The sequence below is a fragment of the Taudactylus pleione genome, unplaced genomic scaffold (assembly GCF_031769625.1).
Source record: "Taudactylus pleione unplaced genomic scaffold, aTauple2 ptg000090l, whole genome shotgun sequence".
NCBI lineage: Eukaryota > Metazoa > Chordata > Amphibia > Anura > Myobatrachidae > Taudactylus > Taudactylus pleione.
The window spans coordinates 2,609,556-2,632,999 of NW_028284492.1; the positions used below are offsets into that span (position 1 = coordinate 2,609,556).

Consider the following 23,444-nt stretch of genomic DNA (forward strand, 5'->3'; position numbering starts at 1 on the left):
AGCCCATAGTAAGGCCACCACACACTTGTGAATGCAGTCAGGGCGATTCCTGGTTTCCTGCATTAATAGAACTTTTGTTATTTCTCTTTTTGAAATGGCACATAACATAAAATAATCACTTAATTACTCAAGACCGTTATCTGTGATTATTTGTAGAGGGACCACGTTGCTCAGCAGACAATAAGGAAAACTGAACATAAATAAAAATGGGACATACAAGGTGGACAAAATAGATGCAGGCATGAAAACAAGGGGTATGGAGGGCCCTGCTCATGTGTGTGCTAACTTTGTAATTGGAAGGGGTTAAAGCTGAAACAAGTGGCGATTGGGGGAGTTGTGAGGGTACATTAGTAGTGGCAGTACATAGCGTAAGCTTTAATCCAGAGATCAGTTTTCATAGTGATTAAAGATTTGATGGCTGTGGGAGAGTCTGATCAATGGTGGTAGGGTAGCTGCTCGAGAAGTCTTGTACATGGGAGTCGGAGGTGAATACCAGAGGTTAGAAGAGGAGGGGCCTATCCAGTAGGCAACCTGAAAAACTGAACGACTAGCTTTCAGTCCTTCAGGTCGCCTAGGTGCGGTGCCCACACTGAACGTCATTCAGTGCAGGAGACCGACCTATCTGAGAACATGCCGAACATGATGATCGTTATCAGGTTGACGGGCATGTTCCACAGATAGTCGGACAGTGCGCACACGTATCGCTAGTCCTTGCCGGCTATGCATTAGACAACTTTCTGAACAATGCGACCAAAACCGATTTGGTTGCATCGTTCAGAAAGTTGTCTAATGGATAGCCGGCAAGAACCAGCAATGGGCGTGCACACTGGATCCTTGCCGACGTTGACCTTCTGTGGAATATGCCCGTCAACATGACGACGATCGTCAGGTTTGGCATGATCTCTGATAGGTCGGTCTCCTGCACTGAATGATGTTTAGTGAACGCCATTCAGTGTGTCCACCGCACCTAGGCGACCTGAAGGACTGAACGCTAGTTGTTCAGTTTTTCAGGTCGCCTAATGGATAGGCCCCCTTAAAGAGACGCAAGTGGCAGATTTTTTTTTGAGATTTGACATGTATGAAGGGGGTTGAGCTTGTAAGTGTAAGAAATTTGGAATAGAAATTCTGGAAGACACTATGCAGGGGGTTTGCAAATTTGTTCTAGAGATTTGGAGGTCTATTTACTAAGCTTTGTTAGGAGATAAAGTGAACGGAGGTAAGGTACCAGCCAATCAGCTCCTAACTGTCATTTTTTCAAACACAGCCTGTGGGATGGCAGTTAGTAGCTGATTGGCTGGTATCTTATATCCGTTCACTTTATCTCCTAACAAAGCTTAGTAAATAGACCCCTTGGAGTGGTAAGACCAGATTTAAGGCTCTACACTAATTGTAGTTGATCAAGTGTTCTGAAGGAAGAATTGTTTTAGTCAAATGTCTACATACAACATTCTCCAATGTTGCATATTTAGGGGTCAATTCAGTTAGGAGCAATGGGAGCAAAATGCAACGGCATAGAAACGCCAGCAACTGCAACGCCACTCGCCAAAACCCCCACTACCCCAACCCCTTGGGGCCCAAGCTCACCCTGGACTCCTGGATTTATGTATTCAGCCCTATGGTGTAGTGAACAAAGATCCACGAGTCCGGCCATACTGTAATTGGGGCATATAGTCACACTTGCTCTCAGACGTGACAGTCGCGCATAATTGAATTGAGCCCTATGATCTAAATAATTAGAACAGACTTGACTGACTTAAATTATTTAAATGATCTCACAGTTCAGCTGCCCAGCCGCTATAACCATCAATCTGTTGCAATTGTTTATGGTAAGGGGGGAGTTCTTTGTGAAGCTTGTATTAGGCATTGCTTTCTACACTAAACATTCTACATTATGTACTTACTCACACTTGCTTACTGGAAGAAAGCCCAGGGATCATTGATTTGCGTTTAGGGTTAACAGACAATATTAACCTGTCATTGTCTATAAAAATAACATTGCTAAATAGATTCTTAACTTTTAATACATTTGACTGTTTAACTTACTGGATGACTCCTACAATTTAATGTTATTTTAAATCTAAATAGTTTATAAATGGAAAGCGAATTATCCTTTTGTAGTTTATGTGCCATCAGAGGTGTCCCTGACTGCTATTGGCTGGTATCTGTTAATTATGCCCGTTTGCTTTAAACAACTGGCGATAGGATCTCTGTAAAGCTCAAATAGAGTATATGCTCCAATATTAAATTTGGGCGTATTATGTTTGGGAAAACTGTATTTGTTTGATCACTTCTTGGAAGTTTAGTGAGTGCATCTTATTCCTTTAAAACCATACTTTACAGATAGCTTTATGGCCTATACCCACTTAGGAGCTTATACTGTATGAGACAAAATATGAATTTAGATATTTTAAAATTATAAAGCTAATTAAAAAGAGAGATGCTTAATTGCAAGTGACATTCCATTAATTAGGTACTCGGATACTTTCCGCTTCCTTACCTTTTTAATTTTTTTAATTTTTTTTTTGCTACTTCTGCAAGGGATGCTTGGGAAAGAAAGTGGAAAGTCAGCCAGCTTAGCAGGGTCCCCCATCAGCATGACAGTAAAGATTAATTAGCAGTACAGGAATAATGGAGATGCATCTTCTCACCAAGCTTCAGCTTTCCATAGGAAATGTATCACTTGAGCAGAAACAGTAGGGGGTTCTACTAAAGCCTGCAACACCAATCAGTTCTGTGGAACGGGTTCTGGGGTCACTCAAGTGGTGGAGAAAATTGGCCAGGGAAAGTCACTGTGGCTTTGTGTAAAAGTTGCTTTGCAAGGTAATGCTGCCCAAAACTAATGGCATCCCCTCTAGTGCCCATCTGTTTCCATCATGTATTTTTAACAATGAAACAGATCTTATGAGCTAGGAGATGATTGCAGTGAATGCCGGGTGCTGGGATCTCTACGCATTCACTGTTCAACCTTTTTAGTCTGTTATTGAGTTCCTTCCTCCCATTTCCAGCCACAAGCAGCACCAATTGTTGGTGTTGACAATACCATGTTTTGTTCCCCGAGCCACTTAGTTATCACTTTTACCTCATGGCAAGGTGCTCCGTCATGCTGGAAAAGGCATTGTTCGTCACCAAACTGGTCTTGGATGGTTGGAAGAAGTTGCTCTTGGAGGATGTTTTGGTACCATTCTTTATTCATGGCTGTGTTCTTAGGCAAAATTGTGAGTGAGCACACTCCCTTGGCTACGAAGCAACCCCACACATGAATGGTCTCAGGAAGCTTTACTGTTGGCATGACACAGGACGAAGACTTTTGTAGGATGGCCTGGTGTCAAGAAGGGCAGCAAAGCAGCCACTTCTCTTTAGGTAAACATCAGGGACAGACTGATATTCTGCAAAAGGTACAGGGATTGGACTGCTGAGGACTGGGGTAAAGTTATGTTCTCTGATGAATCCCCTTTCAGATTGTTTGGGGCATCTGGAAAACGCTTGTCCAGAGAATGAAAGGTGAGCGCTACCATCAGTCATGTGTCATGCCAATAGTAAAGCATCCTGAGACCATTCATCTGTGGGGTTGCTTCTCATCCAAGGGAGTGGGCTCACTCACAATTTTGTCTAAGAACACAGCCATGAAGAATAATACCAAAACATCCTCCAAGAGCAACTTCTTCCAACCATCCAAGACCAGTTTGGTGACGAAGAATGCCTTTTCCAGCATGATGGAGCACCTTGCCATAAAGCAAAACTGATAACTAACACTGCACAACAATCAAAATGTTTCTGATGTGAAAATAGTTACTTCTAATTGATTTCAGCATGCAAAGAATGAATGACATTTAAAACTCTGTTAGCTCTGAGTTCCGAGATATAGCCCATTTATGACGATGTGGGGTATTCCTAGTGAAGTGGTCAGAATGGAGAGAATCTTACCAGTAATCTGTGTTCTGCGCAGAGGGGGTGGGGCCTAATGACCCAATTAAATGAATCAGTTATTTGTCCCCTCCCCTATTCAAATATATGCGATTCACAGGATTACCCACACAAGATAACTGTGGTGCACTGAGTGACAAGCATAGTGAGCGATTCCACCAAGACATTTCAGCAATGGAACAAAGATATCAGGGTAGGTGACTCACTACTATTGGACAGTGACAAGAGATGCCCCAGAAGAGGAGTACAAGCGACAAGCAAAGAGAAAGCACCCCCATGAATAGGCCACTATATTAGATAGTACTTTCCTATGCTGTATGTTTGTTTCGTATGCTGTATGTTTGTTTCGTTTGTGTTCTTATTTGTGATTGATTGAATTAAAACAACTGTTATCTATTTTCAATCAAGAAAATATCAGATTATTTAAAATAGCTTTGCACTATGACTATATTACATACAGTATAGTGCAGGTAGTGTAGCTCAAAAAATAGAGCTAGTAAAAACATTCTGAAATCATTTTAGTTTTTCTTGACCTCAAATTAGTAATGTATAGAAAGGAAACAAATTAAAAGTATTTATTTGTTGTACAGTGTAAGTGGCTCGGGGGAACAAAACATCAAAATTTTGGGTCCATGGCCAGGATACTCCCCAGACCTTAATCCCAAAACTTTTGGCCATGGCTGTAGTATTTTTGTCCGGATGATATGAATTTTTAATATGTAATGTATAATGTGGACTTGCTTTGCTTTTCCACAAGGTGGCAGCATAACCTACACAATCTCAAACGTGTACATTCAAGAACTAGTGATACTGTAGCTGCAGAATTTTGGTGATGTGTCCAAAATTTAGCTTTTTGTGTTATTTTTCATTTTTTTTAAGTGATTGAAATACTTTATAATCATGTTACTAGCTTAATGTTACTAGTTATATAGATTCCTCAGTCCCAGAAAGAGCCTAGTAAACATGATTTATTTTAGATTTATTTTTTTTAATCATATTGTATATGCCTACAGATTTAATTACAAAGAAATACACTATTTCACTCAGAAACTAAAGGTGTTTGAACATGGGATGACCGCCAGCGATAACAATATGCTGAACGATCTCCCGGGTGTGCTGGATGATCGATATTGATCATCCAGCACACCAACGACCCGCGATTAACAATCGCAGGTACCTATAGTAACCTGGTCGATATTGACAAGGTTGGCCTGCATGCAAGGGGCGATATAGGTATCGTCCATGCGTGCCCGCGCATCGCAGGTCGTTGGTGGGTTGGGAGGGACCAAAAAATGCACAATATGATCGCTATCGTTCATATCGAGCATTTTAATCATCCCGTGTGTACTCACCATAACAAAACATTGATGTGTGTAGCCATATGAAGCAATGGCTTTCTACAGATCTTCTTTTGACACTTCAGCAAATTTTAAATGGGAATGGATAGTGTACTGTAAAACAGAGAACTGAAACAGAATAAAAACATTCCTCATTATAATGTGAATACAAGCTGTTGTGAAGTTATCAGCATGCTTTAGAGGAGCATTATACATTAGGCTTCAATTGGCCACATTATGTGAGGTTTGATGTGTCCCCCGAAAGTACAGCTTTAATATCCGTTATTGTCAGAGAAGTTCCTGAAAGGGCTGCAGGTCTCGGTTATTGTGTATATAAGGTGGAGTGGGTATATGGTAATATAAAAATAAATACTGCTTAACCCTGGATGCACATTGTATTTGGTGTGACACCATTTTTGTTTGCTTTTATTAACTCATTGCACTGCGCTTAAGGAGGCTGCGAAATTGTAGACCTATTGTGCTCTTAGAAGTCTGGCCGAAATGTTTTAGACAAATGATGGGTCCTCAAACACTATTGCTGTAGCCGCGCCAAATTCCTCCTCTTAACGACAGGTCCCAAGCGATTCTGCTAGCACCGAGCGTCTTTTTCACCCAAAAATGCATCTTAGTCACTTTGCATTGCACCTTGTGGTTACTCCAGTTAGGTGCGAGTTGGCTTGTGCAAGCTGTTTTCACGGCAAACTCACACTGCAGTTGCAATCCTTTTCCAAAGTCGCATCGTATTTCCAGAGGAAATTTGTGTGTTTTTGCGTTCACCTTTCTGAGGATGTGAAAAGACAGGAAAAATGTTTATTTAAAAAAAAATGTTTTAAATGTCTTGAACACCTTCCCCTCCCCCTTTCCCCAATGTCTTATTATGCATTTGGAAGTTTTCGATTAGCTTAATTGGCCCAATAATGACATCTTTGGGTGTTGAGAAAAATGGCCTCAAATTACCCCAAAATCAACTTTTCCATTCGTTTTTAAGCACACCAAATGTAAGTATTATTTAATGAAAAATAATTGCTGTTTATCTTTATTTATTTTTTATATTATTTTGAAAAAATGTAATGTAGCCTAAAATTACCACAAAATCGTTTAATTCGTTTGTGATAAAAAGAAAAATTTGCTTTTTATAATTTTTTTTTCTTTAAAAAAATTAAAAAAGAACAAATCAGCCATTTGACACCGTTTAAAAACCTCCAGTACTTTCCTTATGCCCACTAACAGCCTTCGTTATGATTCTGCTAACGAAGTTCTCACACTTCTTGTGGTCCAGGATTGTCTCCCCACTTTTTCATGCACTTCCAAGTCGCATTTTGTAGAAACATCACGCGCACTTGTGGCAATGTTTTTTGCGAGTTTCATTAAACAAACCTCGCACCTAGTTAGTGACCCCCCCAGGAGACTGCACTGATTAATTTGATATGCTGCTCTTCTATATTTGTGTGTGACTGAATCTACGATGCTGCAGCATTTTTTCCACGCCAAGTTCCGGTGTGCATCGTATACAGATTCAGTCACACACAGGTATACTGGTGTCAGATATCTAATCTGTGCATGTTAGACGTGTTGCATTGCGACGAAGACACATTTTTTGGCAAAAATTGCTAGAAAAGTGGCGCTCTGAGCTAGCAGTCATATGGACCTGGGAGCTCTCTTGTGCCAGGTGTCTCGCGCCACATAGTGTGTTGAAGCTAGGAGCATGAGGACACATCTGCACCTGGCTCATGTTTATTTATGTAGGTATATATAGAACCCTAGTTAACAACAAGCGATAAGTGTTTTATCACCATATATTGCTTAAGCACCTTTCCGGTTTCTTTTAAGGCAGATACAAACAGTATGGGCTTTGTATTTAACAACGAGTGGTATCTGCAACGTACCGCTCATTGTAAAGATTCAAATGCCTCAGGTAATCCTGGCATCCATCTGTGCTGGGAAGTGGTAAGGTAATGTCCCAACGGGCAGCCTGCATCTGGGACATTGCCCACAATGCAGTGCTGCAGCTCCATCTCTTTGCTCCCGCTCTCTGCCCCTTCCCTCCCGCTCTCTGCCCTTCCCTCCCGCTCTCTGCCCCTTCCCTCCCGCTCTCTGCCCCTTCCCTCCCGCTCTGTCGCTGCCTCCTACTATCCATTACCACTGACTGGTAAAATAATACTGCGGAAACCAGAGCGGGCCCTATATTGCACCCGTTGTTTTTTTCTTGTTAAATGGTGCCCTTATTCTATTTAGTACCTCTAGAGTATGCCTTATATGTGCTATATCATATACTTTGTGTTATTCTCATCTATAGCTAGTCGTGTGTTGATTATTGCTGCTTATAGTGATGGATTAATCTCTACACATGCTATAGGGCTGATTCTGAATTGGGAGCAAAGCAAATAAGAGCTAGTAACTTTGTACCTTGGTAAAACCATTTTGTACTGCAGGTTGGTCAGATTTAAAAGGTGCAGAGATTTAGATTGGGGAAGGGAATTTTAAAAATGAAGGTGTCCAGCATTTGTGAGCTACAAAGCAACCAGTGTTAGTCCTGCATGCAAACTTATGAAATGTATTTGCACCCCTTGCACTGTAACATGGTTTATTCTATATACAGTTACTTGTTTTTTTGTTTGTTTGTTTTATTTGCTGTGAACGACATGAAAGTGAAGCAGTGGGGTGGGACAGATGTTTGGTGCTATGTTTTGCCTAATACGGTGCATAGTATTGTTGGGTATGTTATACCACGTTGACGTTCAGAATATTGACATTATTACATTCACACCGTCGACACTTGATATAATAGCATCTTACAAGTTGAGTGACTGACTGCTGTGCACATTTGCATCTGTTTAATATTATAAGCCACTTCAACTCTAAAGAGCTTGAAGGCAAGGAGACTGCTGTGCATGGGGGCAAAAGTTCCCCCTACAATCAGTACTGTTCCGCCTTCTATGTATAAGAGAGCTCACAGCACAGATGAAACCCTCCAATCTTTCTTAGCAGAAATGCAACATAGATTTGGTGCTAGGTAAACTGTCTCTTATGGATATAATGGACTAAATAAAGTATTCTATGCACATTTTCAGCCCCTTTCATGTCTATGTATTACTCTTATTGGGACTATCCATTAAGGTAATGCTGATCTGTGCAGTCCTTTTTGGGGTCCACGCCTTCTTTTATAAGTGTAATTGGTACCTGTATGCAAAATACAGGCATGGAGTCTGCTGTATGTCATGCTTGGAATATATCCCAGATTGGGGGGGGTTCTGTATAGTTGTTTTAAAATAAAATAAATTTTGCAGCCTTTAAAACTCCCTGTTTGTCCCCAAACTGTCCTCGTCATCACCGAATTATTGATTTGTTTAGCAGAATAATTTCTGAATTAAAGGTGTCAGGGAAGGCATCCCAAACCTGTATCTAATCTATCGTATATATGTGGGAATGTAATTGACTAATCTTATTATTTCCATGGCTCTTTACAAACAATTCTCCAGCCAGTACAATGGTGAATGAATGAATGAATGAAAGCTATTTATGTATTCCTTGTATTTGAAATCTGTTTCCTTGTCCTATACAGAAGGCTGTGCATCTCCCTAGATCATTGCTAATCCTTCTGTAACGGCTGCGTTATCTGGATACTTGCTATTAGATTCTGGTTGAGACGAAATGGACAAAATATTGAGTAAGGGTGACAGAAAATGATGCAGAGATTGAAATAATTATTAAAGCAGTATGGAGGGGGGATGGGTGTTATAAGGTGTGCAGAAGGCATCCCAGCTCCATATAAATAATACCTTGGGGAACCCCAGTGATAAATGTGGTTGTCATGCACTGTGAGTTTCCAGCCTCTCACTAATCATACAGCCTCCATTTTCTGTGTTGTGATGCGTCCCGGTGCTCTGCATTCAGTACTGTACTTTACCTATCACCGGGCTCTACAGTGTGTTGGAAAAACATTTTAAAGCAAATATTTTACATTTGGAGGCGATGTGATTGTCTCTTGCTGATATAATGCATCATATTTATCCATTTGATTATTTGGACATAGAGAACACTGTTATTTAATAATCTGAAGCTGTGATACACCCACAATATGCAGTTTGTACTGCAGAGAAATGAGGACACGGGCTCCCAGCTCAGTACTTTGTATATGGGTTTATGTTGTTATGTTTAGTCCTTTTCTGTATGACTGTGTGGTGTTATGTACAGTAGGAAACCAAACAATCTAGTATTGCTGTTTATATTTGGAAATAAAATTTTCAACTACCACATAACCCTGCCTTTATAACATTGTTCTGGGTAGACACATATATATACTGTGTTCAGAAGTTGATCTATTCTAAAGGTGCCTACACACTAGGCGATAGTTTTTAACACCAAATCGTGCCCCAGACTGCCGGGGGGGTTCGGGGGAGAGTTCAAGGGGAAATCGGACACGATATCGCATCGTGACCACATCGCCTATTGTGTAGGCACCTGTAGGGGTCAAGCCAGTGAAGGATTAGGTTATAGGACCACCAAACCTAAAATAAAACATTGTATTGGATCTATGGAAAATATATAGGAGTTTTATCAGGTTTCAAAATGTTCAATATAAGCAGGAAGGAGAGACTGCAATGGCTGATAACCGAGAACACTAGCTTGTTTTTTACCTGCAGAGCAATGTCAATACAATGTCAGACTTCTGAAGTTATCACCTTTATAGCTGTGAATGTAGGGTGGGCTGTGATTGGTTACGTCCACAGACCTGATAGGATGGCACATAAAAAAAATATGCAAACCTCATTTGTCATTGATACTATATATTGCCACCTGTGGCTTCCCCTGGCTAGCACTCCTGGGAAAGCCATGCATGTGGGGGAGGGTTTAGGCAAATACTATTTTTTTTTTTTATATATATATATATATATATATATATATATATATATATATATGTGTGTGTGTGTGTGTATGTGTGTATATATATATGTATGTGTGTATATATATATATGTGTGTGTGTATGTGTGTGTGTATATATATGTGTGTGTGTATGTGTGTGTGTATATATATATATATATATATATGTGTGTGTATGTGTATATATATATATGTGTATGTATGTATATATATATATATATATGTATATTATATTATATTTTAATCTGTTCGTAGCATTTCCTGCGTTTGTGGCGTAAAGGTGCAGGAACGATCTGCACTTATGGTTTCCCATGATTCCCCAAGTTGTGCTTGGCTATATATATATATTGAAGTGTCACTGTGTTGCACACTTTTTTGTGTTTCCTTGTTCAAGTTCAAATAGTTTGTTGGCTGAAAGGTATTATTTTATAGCTAATCTAATTTCCAAGGCCTTTGGAAAATAAGTTGGGGAGGTTTGTGGTTAATAAAGTAATAACTGTTCCCTGAGCTAATAAACACTTCTCTATTGGCTCCTAAGCTTATCGTGCACACAGCATTTATTAACTCATAAACTACACACATTCAGTTCCCAATACAATAATGGTTAGAATTTGTCCCAAGTGCAATATGAAAATGGCTAGAATGAGGGTTGAGCTTTGAAAACCACCTCATTTTGTAAAGCTCACATTGCTTCAGGTTTGATATAAATAGGAGTTCATTTACTCCAGTCTGTTTTGGCTATTTATATCTTATCTGACTTGGGGGTTAATAAAACACTTCTTTAGTGTATTATGTGATATGGAATGGGTGCTACAACCACACTTTGCAGCCGTATTCAGCCAACTTTGTGCCTCAGTGAAGTCCGTAGTCTTTGTGACTTTATAAGCAGAGTACCGATTCATCCAATAAAATGTCTAATGTTGGACATACACTATACAATTATTGGGCCGATCTGCCCGATATTGGCAGATCAACCGATAATTATACTGTGTGCGCGGCCGACCAATGATAAAATATCGATCGGTCGGGCATACCGGATCGTCCAGCATGTCCGTCCGATGCTATATTTTGTAAGTTAAGTCGGCCACATCAGGCTGGGTATGCCCAGCCGCATTCGACCAACAGACATTTCCCCTGTTCCTTCACAGGAAAGGAACAGGGAAATGTATCCTCCCCAGGGCAGGAGCACAGACATCAGATATGCCCGTGATAACTGCAGGGCGTCGGACTGCCAGATAATGTCTGTCGATATGACGGGCATTTTTTCTGTCGGTGTATGCCCAGCATTAGCAATGCTTATTTCTCTCCTTTCCAAATGCTCCAAATAAATGGATTGGGTAAGTGTATTATACAACCTGTAATTGCTCTTCTTACATAAGGTCATATCAAAAGCAAAATACCTTTTCCTGAACATTTCTCTTTAAGAATACTTAAAAATTGTTTGTGCCCTGGCAGCTTTGGTCTGCAGGCCTGTCATTTGCCAGCTTGGTGTTCTCTTCCCTTGTGCCAGCATGTGCAGCCCAGGCAGCACATAACAAATTGGGATTTTACTAGCCAAGAGGAAAAGTAGGCAGGAGCACAAAGCCAGACACCGAGCGCACGGAAACGTATATTTTTGTAATTTAAGTTGATGCGTGTTGAAAGATTGAATATATATCGCTGAACAGTAGGGAAATGCTAAGGTATGTTAGAGTAAGTGGTGCATATGATTTTAAACATCTGGAGCCGTGGACCTAGTGCCGCATTGGGATTCATCTGTTACTTGTTCTCCTAACAAAGCTGGTTTGTTTAAGCTGGCAACAACATAATGTGGTATAAAAACAGTTTTCATGTCATTTGTGATGTCAGGCACTGAAAATTGGAATTGTCTGATGTTTATTTGTGGGTAATTGCGGCTAAATGGTATATTGCTCTAACATTACAGTAATCCTTTCTTGGCACTGTCATACTTACAGTACGAGAGTTGTAGATCCATAAATCAGCATATAATTTCTCTTGACCTAAAATAAACTGAGCCCTTGGATTTAATTTAACGGATTTTCCCCTGTAATGAAACAAGGGAGGGAGGACGTCCAGAGAGCCGTAATACTTCCCTCCATGTGCCAGTTGTTAAGTGCTTGTTTACATGGAGTTATCATAACACATTTTCAGGATTTCATGGCTCTGTTTAATGTTTTACTTAATGTGAACAACTGAACACCCCATAAGGGATCCCAGCTGGTTGGATTCGTGCAGCTTTTGACCGCCGTTTTCAATTAGCATGGTTTGTTAGGCCATCGCGATAATTGGTATGTTAATCGTAAGCGCAGGGAAGAAAAAAAATAAATTATTATTATTTAAAAATTAAAAACTTCCATTTCTGAAGGTTGTGAATCAATTCGTGACTGGCTCGGAGCCAGGGTTTCTCCAACCCAACGGCACGCCTGGAAAAATACACTTGCTTCCCTAAGTGCTTGACGAATCTCCGATGATTAATTCCTCTCATTATTTTGCTGCAAATTCTCCTGACCCCTCTGATGATTCGATCACCCACTTAGAAGCCCATGCATATTCATATTGCCCCTGCGCCTGCTGCACCCACCCACTCTCCCTTATTTAGCTCCAGCCTGAGCTTGGTGCAGTAATTGAGCTGCAGTAGATTGATTGCTCTGGGGAGCTGTAAGGCCTTTAAAGGTGAAAACATATCAGTCCTGTTAATTAGGAAACAAAGCTCTGGTGGCAAGTTCAACAGTCAAATGCTAGCACTGTCGAAATGAGGACGACTGTGATGAGTTTTCCACTATAGACCTTTTTGTTTACTTTTTTTTTTTTTTAGATGTGATTGAGATTCCACTGTACACATACATGTCCATCTCAAGTGCATGAAAGATTCATGTTATAACGACTGCTCAGTAATATAGGTAGCATTCTAGGGAGATGCAACATTTTTTGTAGTTTTGTCTCAATTTCTTGGTGTATGTAATTCTAAGCAGAATTGGAAATAGATACTGTTCATACTATGCTACACATACTATTGGGCCGGTTCCATTAGCCATGAACAGACGGAGGAACGGCTTGTGCCAGCTTTGCAGGTCGTGGCACTCGCAGATTTTCTACTCACTGCTTAGGTGCGAAATCAGGTACCATAATCTGAGCACAGTGACCTGCAGACGCCAGCTCCCGCGTAATGAATCTGCGCTCGTGTGTAATACGGTATGCAGTTGGGATGCCAACGGTCTAAATGCCGACCGTCGGCATCCCGACTGTCTAATCCCGGCAAGGGTCTAATGACAGGCGTCAAAATCCCGGCACCTGTCATTAGACCTACAGCGGAGCCCAGCGCCCGGCATCCCGATTGAAGTTAGGCCGGGCTCGGACAGCTGCAGGGGGGTGGCTTGGGGGGGGCTAGAGGGTTAAGTTGGGGGCTTCCAGGGGGGACTTAGTGTTAGGGTTAAGCACCCCCTCCCCCCCCCCCCCCCCATGAGACTTAGGGTTAGGCTGCGGGGAAGGGGGGGGGTTAGGTTTAGGCACTTGGGGCGGGGGGGGTGTTAGGGTTAGGCTCCCCTAAGGGAGGTTTAGGGGTTACGTTAGTTTATACTTACCTTAGCTGCTGTCGGGATCTTCACTGGTGCTGGTCTTCCGGCGTCGGGATTTGGGTAAATCATACCAATCCCGTGTAATGCGCGCATTTCCATCTCCATTACAATACAGTGTTAAATATTTTAGAATTCAAGCCTTTCAGTTTGTTTCTTTAGATTTTGTTGAGCCTTGGCTTTTTCAGGAAAAATAGCCCACCATTATATTAGCATTGGCTTCAGTGGGACATAAATACACCTGCAAATATTCAGGCTTACCAGTGATGAGTCAAGGAAGAGAGAAATTAAGCACCTGGGTCCAAATTTCAGCAAATATTGTTGTAGGTTTAGTCTAGTAGTTATGGAAATGTTGATACTAAAACATACTGTGTGAGGGGAGAGTTATGCTGAGGAGGCATCTCCAACTTCACAGACAAGAGACCAAACCACAAGACAGCTAATCCTCGGAGGAATCTGAAAAGCATCTGTCTTTGTGTATAGATTGATTGATTGGCCGGGCCACGTATTGTCTGTCAGCATGTGCTGTATTATCAGTCAGCAATCATTTACATCTCCCTCCTCTGACCAGAATTAGAAATAGGGGCAAAGCCTACCCTTAGCTTGTTTCATTCGCTCAGCCTTTTTCTCTATTAACTCTAAAATGCTGCAAGATTTCCTAAGTCGCCAGATGTAAGTACATGTTTTAGTTTAGTCTATCTACCGGTTTGTCATTGAATGAGAGTGGCTTCAAGGTGCCATATGCAGCAGGTGGGATGATTCGGCCAACTTGTCATGATATAGACCTAACGTAATGTGTATTGTAATATGCCCTTTCTTTTTTGGGAGTGGGTGGGGATACAATTGTTTGGCACTTGACAAAATATTTCATTTAAGCCGTTTGAAAGAAATTTTATCGCATACAAGTTTAGTGACAGAGTGGTCACATTGGCTACACACAGTGTTTTTGCCCTTTAGAAATAGGGCAGGGTGCGGCACCCCGCTGAAACAGCCTAGCCGAGAACACTAGCAATAGTAGCTAGGCGACTGGATCAGAGCATCTCCAAAATGGCAGGTCTAGTTCCTGGTGTGCAGTGGTTACTACCTACCAAAAGTGGTCCGAAGGACAACTGGTGAACTGGCGACAGTCATGGGCGCCCAAGTATCATTGATGTGTGTGGGGAGCAAAGGCTAGCCCTTCTAGTGCCATCCTATAGAAGTGCTACTGTATCACAATTGCTGAAAAAGTTTATGCTGCCTATGATAGAATGGCGTGAAGAACACGCAGTACATCGCAGCTTGTGCCCATCCTGACCCCTGTCCACTGCTGAAAGCACCTGCATTGTGCACGTGAGCATCAGAATTGGATCATGGAACAATGGAAGAAGGTGACTTGGGCTGATGAATCACGTTTTCTTTTACTTCATGTGGATGACGCGTGGGAAAGAGATGGCACCAGGATGCTCTATGGGTAGAACACAAACCGACAGAAGCAGTGTGATGCTCTGGGTATTATTCTACTGGGAACCTTGTATCCATGTGGATATTACTTTGACACATGCCACCTACCTAAACACTGTTGAAGACCAAGTATGCCCCTTCATGATCCCTGATGGCAGTGGCCTCTTTCAGCAGGATAATGCTCCCTGCCACACTGCAAACATTGTTTAGAAATGTTTTGAGGAACATGACAAAGAGTTCAAGGTGTTGACTTGACTTTCAAGCTCCCCAGATCTCTGTCCGATTGAGCATCTGTGGGATGTGCTGGAAAAACAAGTCCGAGTCATGGAGGCCCTACCTCGCAACTTACAGGACTTGATGGATCTGCTGCTACTGTAATACCACAGGACAACTTCGGTGGTCTTTTTGATTCCATGCTTCGATGGGTTAGAGCTGTATTGGTGGCACGAGGGGACCTACACAATATTAGGCAGGTAGTGTGCCTTGGGCGCTCATGACCCTGTCGCTGGTTCACCAGTTGTCCTTTTTTCGACAACGTTCGGTAGATACTAACCACTGCCTGCCTGGAATACCCCACAAGACCTGGCGTTGTGTTGATGCCCAGACCCAGTCGTCACATTTGTGGCCCTTGTCAAAGAGTGTGTGTGTGTATGTGTGTGTATATGTGTATATATGTGTGTGTGTATATATATATATATTATATACACACACACACAAACTAGTCCTATTCTATTAAAATCATTTGTGAAAATTTGTATCAACTTAATTGCCCACTTGTGCCCATTCCCCAATCCTATGTCAATATAAGTTAGAGAAAAATAATCCGCACAAGTATATTCTCTATAATAATAACTCAATGATGTATTTCTATATTTATCAAACTCCTAATATATGTATATATTATAAATATATACACTTCAATTCAATAGGCAAGGGGTGCTATCAATGACAGATAAAGGACTATACAAATATACAAGAAAAAAAAGAATTGTCATAACTTCATGCACTTAAGTGCATGAAGTTATGAGAATATTTTTTTCTGGTATATTTGTACGTTCCCCATTCCTCTCTCTCCTTAAATTCTCTTCCTAAACACATGGCATATTCTGTAGACTAGTTCTTACATCGCCTAATAACAGACCAGCCTTTGTATAGATTACCTAAAGCATTGTGTAGAATGCCTGGCTTTGCCTGTAGCATATATATTTATTCAAGTCTGATTTCCCTGTAGTATGAATGTAGAAGTGTATAGTGATAGTTTTCTTCTTCAAAGCCTGTATGAGAGAACCCAGTGAAAACCTAGGGAGAGAAAAGAAGGTGCTTGGCAATCGCCTTCTCCTTCCCTGCAGATGTGTTGCAGATAAGTGGTGCTGCACTCTACAGAACATAAACCATTGCAAGTGTCATCTTCCCCCGGTGCACTCTGTTGAAGCGTAACATCTCTAGTGTCTGCTGCCCAATGTTAGTAAGGTCACCATTAATATTTAATGGCTCTAGCTCGGCAGCAGGCAGCTCGTAAAAGTGTGCCTGCTATCTGTTACTGCGGTGACTTCATAGCTGCTCTGTAATTTCACCATTGGTTAATATAGCTGCCTGCCCTGGCAATTCAGAGAGGATTTCCGGACTCTGGAATTGATGCTTCAAAGCCCAATTTAACACTTTCCCTGTCAGAACCATTATGTGTTCTGTGTTTCCTTGAAAGAATACCCGCTGGGTAATTTAATGTTTGATGCAGTAGAATTGACTTGATGATTTTGAGTAATATCGGGGCTGTTTGCACATTGACGTTTCCAATACGTTTTTTTTATTTTTTGCGCAAGTTAAAATTCAAATTAACTGCATTGTGTATGCATTTGATATGAGCTTAGAAGTCTATTCAATCTGCTTTGCTCAATGCAATTGTGTATAAAACAAAATGAGAAGTTGTCATTTTTGTCACATTGTTCTGCATCAAGCACAGTTTAAAAAACAAAATGCATTTCCGTGTCCGTACAATGCACTTTTTATTTTCACACTGTTCATTTGCTCTGAACTAGTGTTAGAAATGCATGTTAAATGCACACATTTTACCACCAGTTTGTACAATATTATTATCATCCCTATATAATAATCTGCTAAGGTCTGTCTAGTGGGAGCCGGGGTGCTCGCAGCTCCCACTGCAGCTATCGATGAGACGGACATGGGCGCAGGACCCCTCTGCGCCTGGAAATGGTAAGTATATACAGCATCAAGGGGGTTGGACAGAGCGCGGGAAAGGTGTGGAGTAGTGGGTGGTCCGGGGTGAGTTGGCATTTACTGGGCCTGATTATGGTGGTTTATAAATAAACTTGTAAAGTTCCACAGTGCTGTACAAAGCAGTGATACAGACAGCGGTGACATATAAACAAGGTTTCAGGGAAACCTGCACCAGTGTTTGTAGCTTTAATTATCAAAATGTAATGTGCAAACACAATAAGCTAAGAGTGGATTTTGATATCTTAAGATTTTATTAACATTTTTGTAATTTAGAATCAGACAGTTTTTGCGTTGATAAAATCCCATTTGTTTCCATTTTTAGATGATTTTTCCATAAATAGCACTTGGTTTTATTATAAACAGGTTGTTCATGTTTGTTTAGCAAGGTGTATTCTTCTGTAGCTTCTGACCCAAATTTAGGTAATATGGTGCAAGTTTGTCGGGCATCACTATTGACTTCATGGGGTTATTTACTAAAGGCTGATTTTAATCAATTTTAACCAATGAAAATCGATCAACATTAATGTGTTTCTGGGGCTAAATCACACACATACTAACATACAGTTTTTGATTTGTTTTTTTATGCATTGGTAAATGAGTGATTTAGCCCCAAACACACAATTTATATTTATATATATATATATATATATATATATATAATCAAAATTGATCTTTAGTAAATTAATTCCCATAACTTCATTAACCCTTTTGCTGCTAAGGACTAGTGGAGTTTTCTTAAACACTGCAGACGTTCAAATGTAGGGGGGATCTAAGTCTGTGGCAGCGGATAGCGAGGAAAACGGGGACATACAAAGTAGACTCAAAAAATTCAGATATGAAAACAAAGGATAGGGCCCTTAAGAGTTACTTAGGAATATTTTTTTTCTGCAAGTCTTATTCTTCCCGGTTTTCCATAACCTAGGTAATTGAGGTAGGTCCTTGTGTCACTTGTTTAACAAAGTTGCTTTGATTGCTATATTGGCAGCATAGAAGACACAGCGGTTAGCATTGGCAACTCATATTTTTGGGCCTAGTGTGTACGTTATACCCACGTGAGTGTAGGTTCCCATTTCCTCTAGCATTCCAAACATGTACCGTTAGGTTAAAGTTAGCAGATGTGTGTGCAGTGGTCTTTGTCTAAGGAGAAAGGTGCCAGTACAAGATTTACAGTAGCTGCCATATAGGTTTTCAAACTTCTGTAAAGCTCTGAATAACTTGTTGACCCTATGTAAATAATGGATAATAATAATAAGTTTCACACAGATGATTGAGTATTATAAGCGTAACAGTGAGTACACACCTGAAAGATGTATCTGCAGATCGAGTGATCTGAAGATATATATTTAGATAATGGTCGTTCATACACACTGAACGGCCATAATCTATCCAGCAGCTGCGGGTCCCGCCCCCCTCCCCGCAGCTGGTGCTGTATGTGTACGAGCGGTCTGCAGATATCTGTCCATTGGCGGTGCAGCACAACCAATGCGATATGTCTGTGAACGACGCGCTTCACAGATATATTGCATGTAGACACTGGCCGACGGCCAGCAGATATTTTGCCTATTCAATTGATCAGTCAATAAATCGGCCAGTGTGTACCCAGCATTACAGTGGACTGATAACCTGTTGGCTGAGAGCAAATAATGAGCACAAATTTCTGTGTGATCTTAAGTCCTAGCCTATAAATTGTCATTGTCCTATAAATTGTAATCTCCTGTTACCCGCAATATAGGTAGGACAGAAACACTCTACAGGGGAAACTTTGCGTGTCTCTGTTTTTTTTTCTTAGCACATTACCTGCACTCCTTTCATTATAGGACATTACTTTTTTTTTATTGTAATAGCAGTGTAATCCTCACACCTCTGTAATGTAGAGACATTTGTGGTATCGCCATTGTCATGATTTATGAAGCTGAAGTCACATTTGCAATATCACAAGTTAATGTTTAATCTGTTTTATCTTTGTGTTTCAGGCATTTATAAACACAGCAAAAGAAATTTATGAAAAAATTCAGGAAGGCGTCTTCGATATTAATAATGAGGTAATTTTTTAGTTTTTAGCATTTATATTCATCTTGCATTACCATTCATAAAATGTTTTTTTGTTGCACACATTGTGGCATTATTAGTCAGGATGAGGTTACTAGTGGCTGCTGTTGTATTATATACTCGCTTTTCTGACGAGCCAAAGAGGGGGGGCAGACTTTTAGTGGCGGATCTAGGTTTCCCTGAGTGTTTTCTGCATTTTAAGGCGTATTTAACTAGGCAGTATAATTTGTTTACTGGTTCTCCATCATGTAAACTGATTTTTTTACCTGTAAATAATACAGTACATGTATGTAAAGAAACCAAAGGTAATGTAACGTCTTTAAATGTAGTTTCAGCCAAATAATGTTGAAAATAAATACAGTAAGAAGTAATTTTTCCATGAAAGATGTGTAAGTTTAGCGAATGTTGCTAAATACGAATGACCACAAGGAGGAGCAGTGGAGGCACTCTCTGTCTGTGATGTCTCTGGGTCAGGGGTTGCAGACGTTGGCAGAGCATTGTGGGAAAGCTCCAGCAGCTGCTTACACTACATGTGGCCTGTGAGTAAATGGAGGACTTAAATTTCAAGCACTTGCTGTCCGCAAAGCACAGATACTGCAAGGGTCCCCACCTGGCTTAGTGCTGGCTGCCACAGGGCTTGTTCTCTTTTGTTTACCTTTTTTGAGACAAGGTTGACTGCTGATTCTGGTTCATTAACAGTTTGCAGTCTGTCCAAATACATATTCCCCCAGACTTTGCTGTCCCTGGTTAGATCCTTTGAAGTTTCTATTCTCAATGCGTTCATTGTCCATTTGGTATGGATTCAGCCATTATGCTAAAACATCATAGAGATTAAATCTCCCTTTCTCCATCTTTTCTGTAACCCAGGGTGTAACATAATGCTTTGCCGTGATTGCTCACTCCCCCCAGAAAGTCATTTTGGGAAAAAAACTTAAAGGAACAATTTTACGTAGTTCCACTTTCTCACTGATAATGTTAGAAACACTAGTCCAGAAGGACAGGATGTACAAATCAGACCATTTACCATGTTTTCCATTCTCCTCTTCTTTTGATGTGTTCCATACACATTGAATACATCAGGTTAATGCCCTTATAGTGATTATCAAGTTATCTGTAGGAATATCCTCTCCGCATGGAGACACACAGCCTGTAATATCACGTCATCTGTTTATTGTCTGTCTACATCTCTCTCTCTTCCCCTTCTGGCACGCTTGTTCTCTCCTACACTTACTTACGTGCACTTTCCCCTACCAGCTATTATCCTTTAGTTCTCTGCAATTATTTACAGGGGCATCTCCAGCCTTTTTGTCCGACACTGGTCCTGCTGCCAGTATTAGTCCAGTTACTTTGTCACAATCCCTCCCCAGCCCCACACACCTTGTCTGTATACTGCAGTTAGCTCTCCCTCCCTGTCTCTCGGCTATTATCTCACTGTCTTTGTCTCTCAGAGTGAGTGTGGGATATGACACATGGGGGAGGGGCTATCCTGGATTATCCTAAGCCAGTAACGCCAATATAAAAACCTGTAAGATAGTTGGGCAGGTCGTTGTTCATGTGATATAGAAGTTCCTCCTTCCTGCTTAATCCAGCACCTGACTGCTAGACTGTGCCTTTTATAGAGCTCTGGCTGCAATCTGCTGCGAGATCCAGCCGTCTGTGCTACTTTCCTGGCGCTGCGCCAAGTCTGGCTCCTAGTGCTCGAGAAGTTGCTACCAGTCGAGAGGAGGCAAAACCAATGAGCCATAGGGCATGCTTTTTATTAAAACACAGTCAAAGAAAGCCTAGAAACCACATCAGCTGCTGTCAATACTGAGCTATTGCCAGAAACCCCAAGGCTACTACAGTTGCAGAACTGCCAAGCACTATAAATCTGAGATTTAGTGTGACGCAAAGTTTCCTTAAGAGCTTAATTTCTGAAAGCTACTGTATTACTTCCCTCCTCCCTTCTAAAGTGCTGTATTCTTTAGTGAAACCCACTTGAGGGAGCGAGCGTTAAGATACAAGTGTGATCTTGATGAATGAATGGAGCTGCTCCGTGTGTGGGTTGTTGGCAAGCTGCCATGTCTTTGGGGATCATAGAAATTATTGATGACACTGAACACTTTTACGCATCTCTGCAGCTGATTCAACATGGAAAATACAGGCTGCATGAGGGAAACTTTGTAACTGTCTTGATTTTAGTGTTGGTTTAAGCTCCATAATAAATATATATTAACGCTTCGCACAATTCAAGTGGATGATGTGCAAGGAGGAGTTTCCGCCAGTCGAGTTAGTTGGATCCATGCAAATCGCAGTCGCTTGTCGTCATAGCGATGACTGGGACTTCAGTATTTATACGTTCATTGGCAAATGCAGAAAATTGTCTGTTACACAGTGTACAATGTATGTATTTATTTCTGCTGGCTTTATACCCAGAGACTGAGAACAAGCAACAAAAGAATATAAAAGGCATTGTATATTGTTATATAACCAATCAAATGTAGTAGCTTCAAACATCTTGCACAAGAAATAGTTCGGAGATTAAGTTTTCATCCCTGTAAAACAGTTTTATCAATTTAGATAAAAACTTAAATAGTGCAAAATTGTCTTACTTTCAACTCCAAAAACTTTTTGAAGCATCTTTCGTTTATGATATTTTGTTTATACTCTTAGGGTTTTAGTACTTTAATACTAGTGTCCACCCTGATCATTTGCATTCCTCAAAAGCATATGTAGAAAACAAAAGCCCCTGAAGGCAGTCCTCTGTTTTCTCGACATAATATACCTCCTGTGCTTACTTTACGGAGACGCTAAGGTAAATGCAAAATTGATGTAAAGAAATATATACATAATCCTGAAGAAAAGTATATTTTGCAATAGCATTGAATGGAGAGCGGCGGGGACAAAACAAGGATATTCCTTATCTAGGAGTTGCTTTGTTCAAAATTTAATGTCTTAGTGCCATGCAAGCATTAATCAAGACTTCATGGTAATGTGAACACTGGGTGGCAACGTAGATGTCATTGGCAGAGTTTGTACATTTCTACAGGAAACACGGAAGAGTCTGAATTTAAAAATTGACAAGAAGCTGTATCTCTGCCATGGACTGTGGGTGAGATTTATCAAAGCTTGGAGAGAAATAAAGTGGAAAGAGCTAAATTACCAACCATTCAGCTTCCCAACTGTCAGTTTTAAACACAGCCTGTAAAGTGAGCTAGGAACTGATTGGTTGGTACTTTCTCTATCCACGTAATCTCCCTCCATGCTTTGATAAAGCTCCTCCTTGGTTGCTTACACTATAACTGCAAGTCCCGGTAAATACCTCGGGCAGTTTAGCAGTTAATGGGAGTATATGTAAATTAAGGCTTTGAACGATAATCCAAATTTTTTTTTGCTATGAATCTGTATTTAAAACGTCTAGTTTAGCATCTTGTCTCAGTTTATAAATGTTATTTTCAAATGTTTTGAAGCTATCCAAATACCATGCTTCCCCCCCCCCCTTAATTACCACGCCCCCTGCCAGCCGCACCCCCTTGTGCTGGATCAGGAATTGGTAACGTAGCACTTCAGCTGCTGCTGTGAAACTACACATCCCAGCATGCCCTGCCACAGTTTTAGCACGCCCTAACAGCAAAACTGCCAGGGCTTGCTGGAATGTCTAGTTCCACAGCATCTGGAGTGCCACAGGTTGCCTGCTTTAGTTAATTTAGTAAATAAATTGTCTATTTAGATATTCTGTAGAACAAACCCAATGCGCCCAAATGCCTTGCAAGTATTATACCATGATTTCCCCCATTGGCGTTTATAGCTAATATTTATAATTTATATTTTTATATGGCCAGTTCTTGCTTATGGCAATAAATATGAGTAGGCAGAGTCCCATGGCTCTCTGGCTGCAATTTTTGTGTGTGAATCATGTAATAGAATATAATGGTGAAATAAACCATCGAAACACATTGTACACATCGCTGCTTTGAGTTGTGCTGGAGATCCGTAACATAGTAACCACTTAGAGAAGTTCTCTAG

The 23,444-nt window shown here is 40.8% G+C and overlaps 1 protein-coding gene across 1 annotated transcript in view; it reads left to right on the forward strand.

Annotated features, from left to right (window-relative positions):
- The window catches only part of RAB2A (RAB2A, member RAS oncogene family), a 92,034-nt gene that overhangs the window by 65,824 nt on the left and 2,766 nt on the right, over window positions 1-23,444 (forward strand). The window contains exon 7 of the mRNA XM_088469312.1: window positions 19,364-19,432. Coding sequence (XP_088325438.1) covers window positions 19,364-19,432 — 69 coding nt within the window. The remainder of the gene's footprint in view (window positions 1-19,363; window positions 19,433-23,444) is intronic.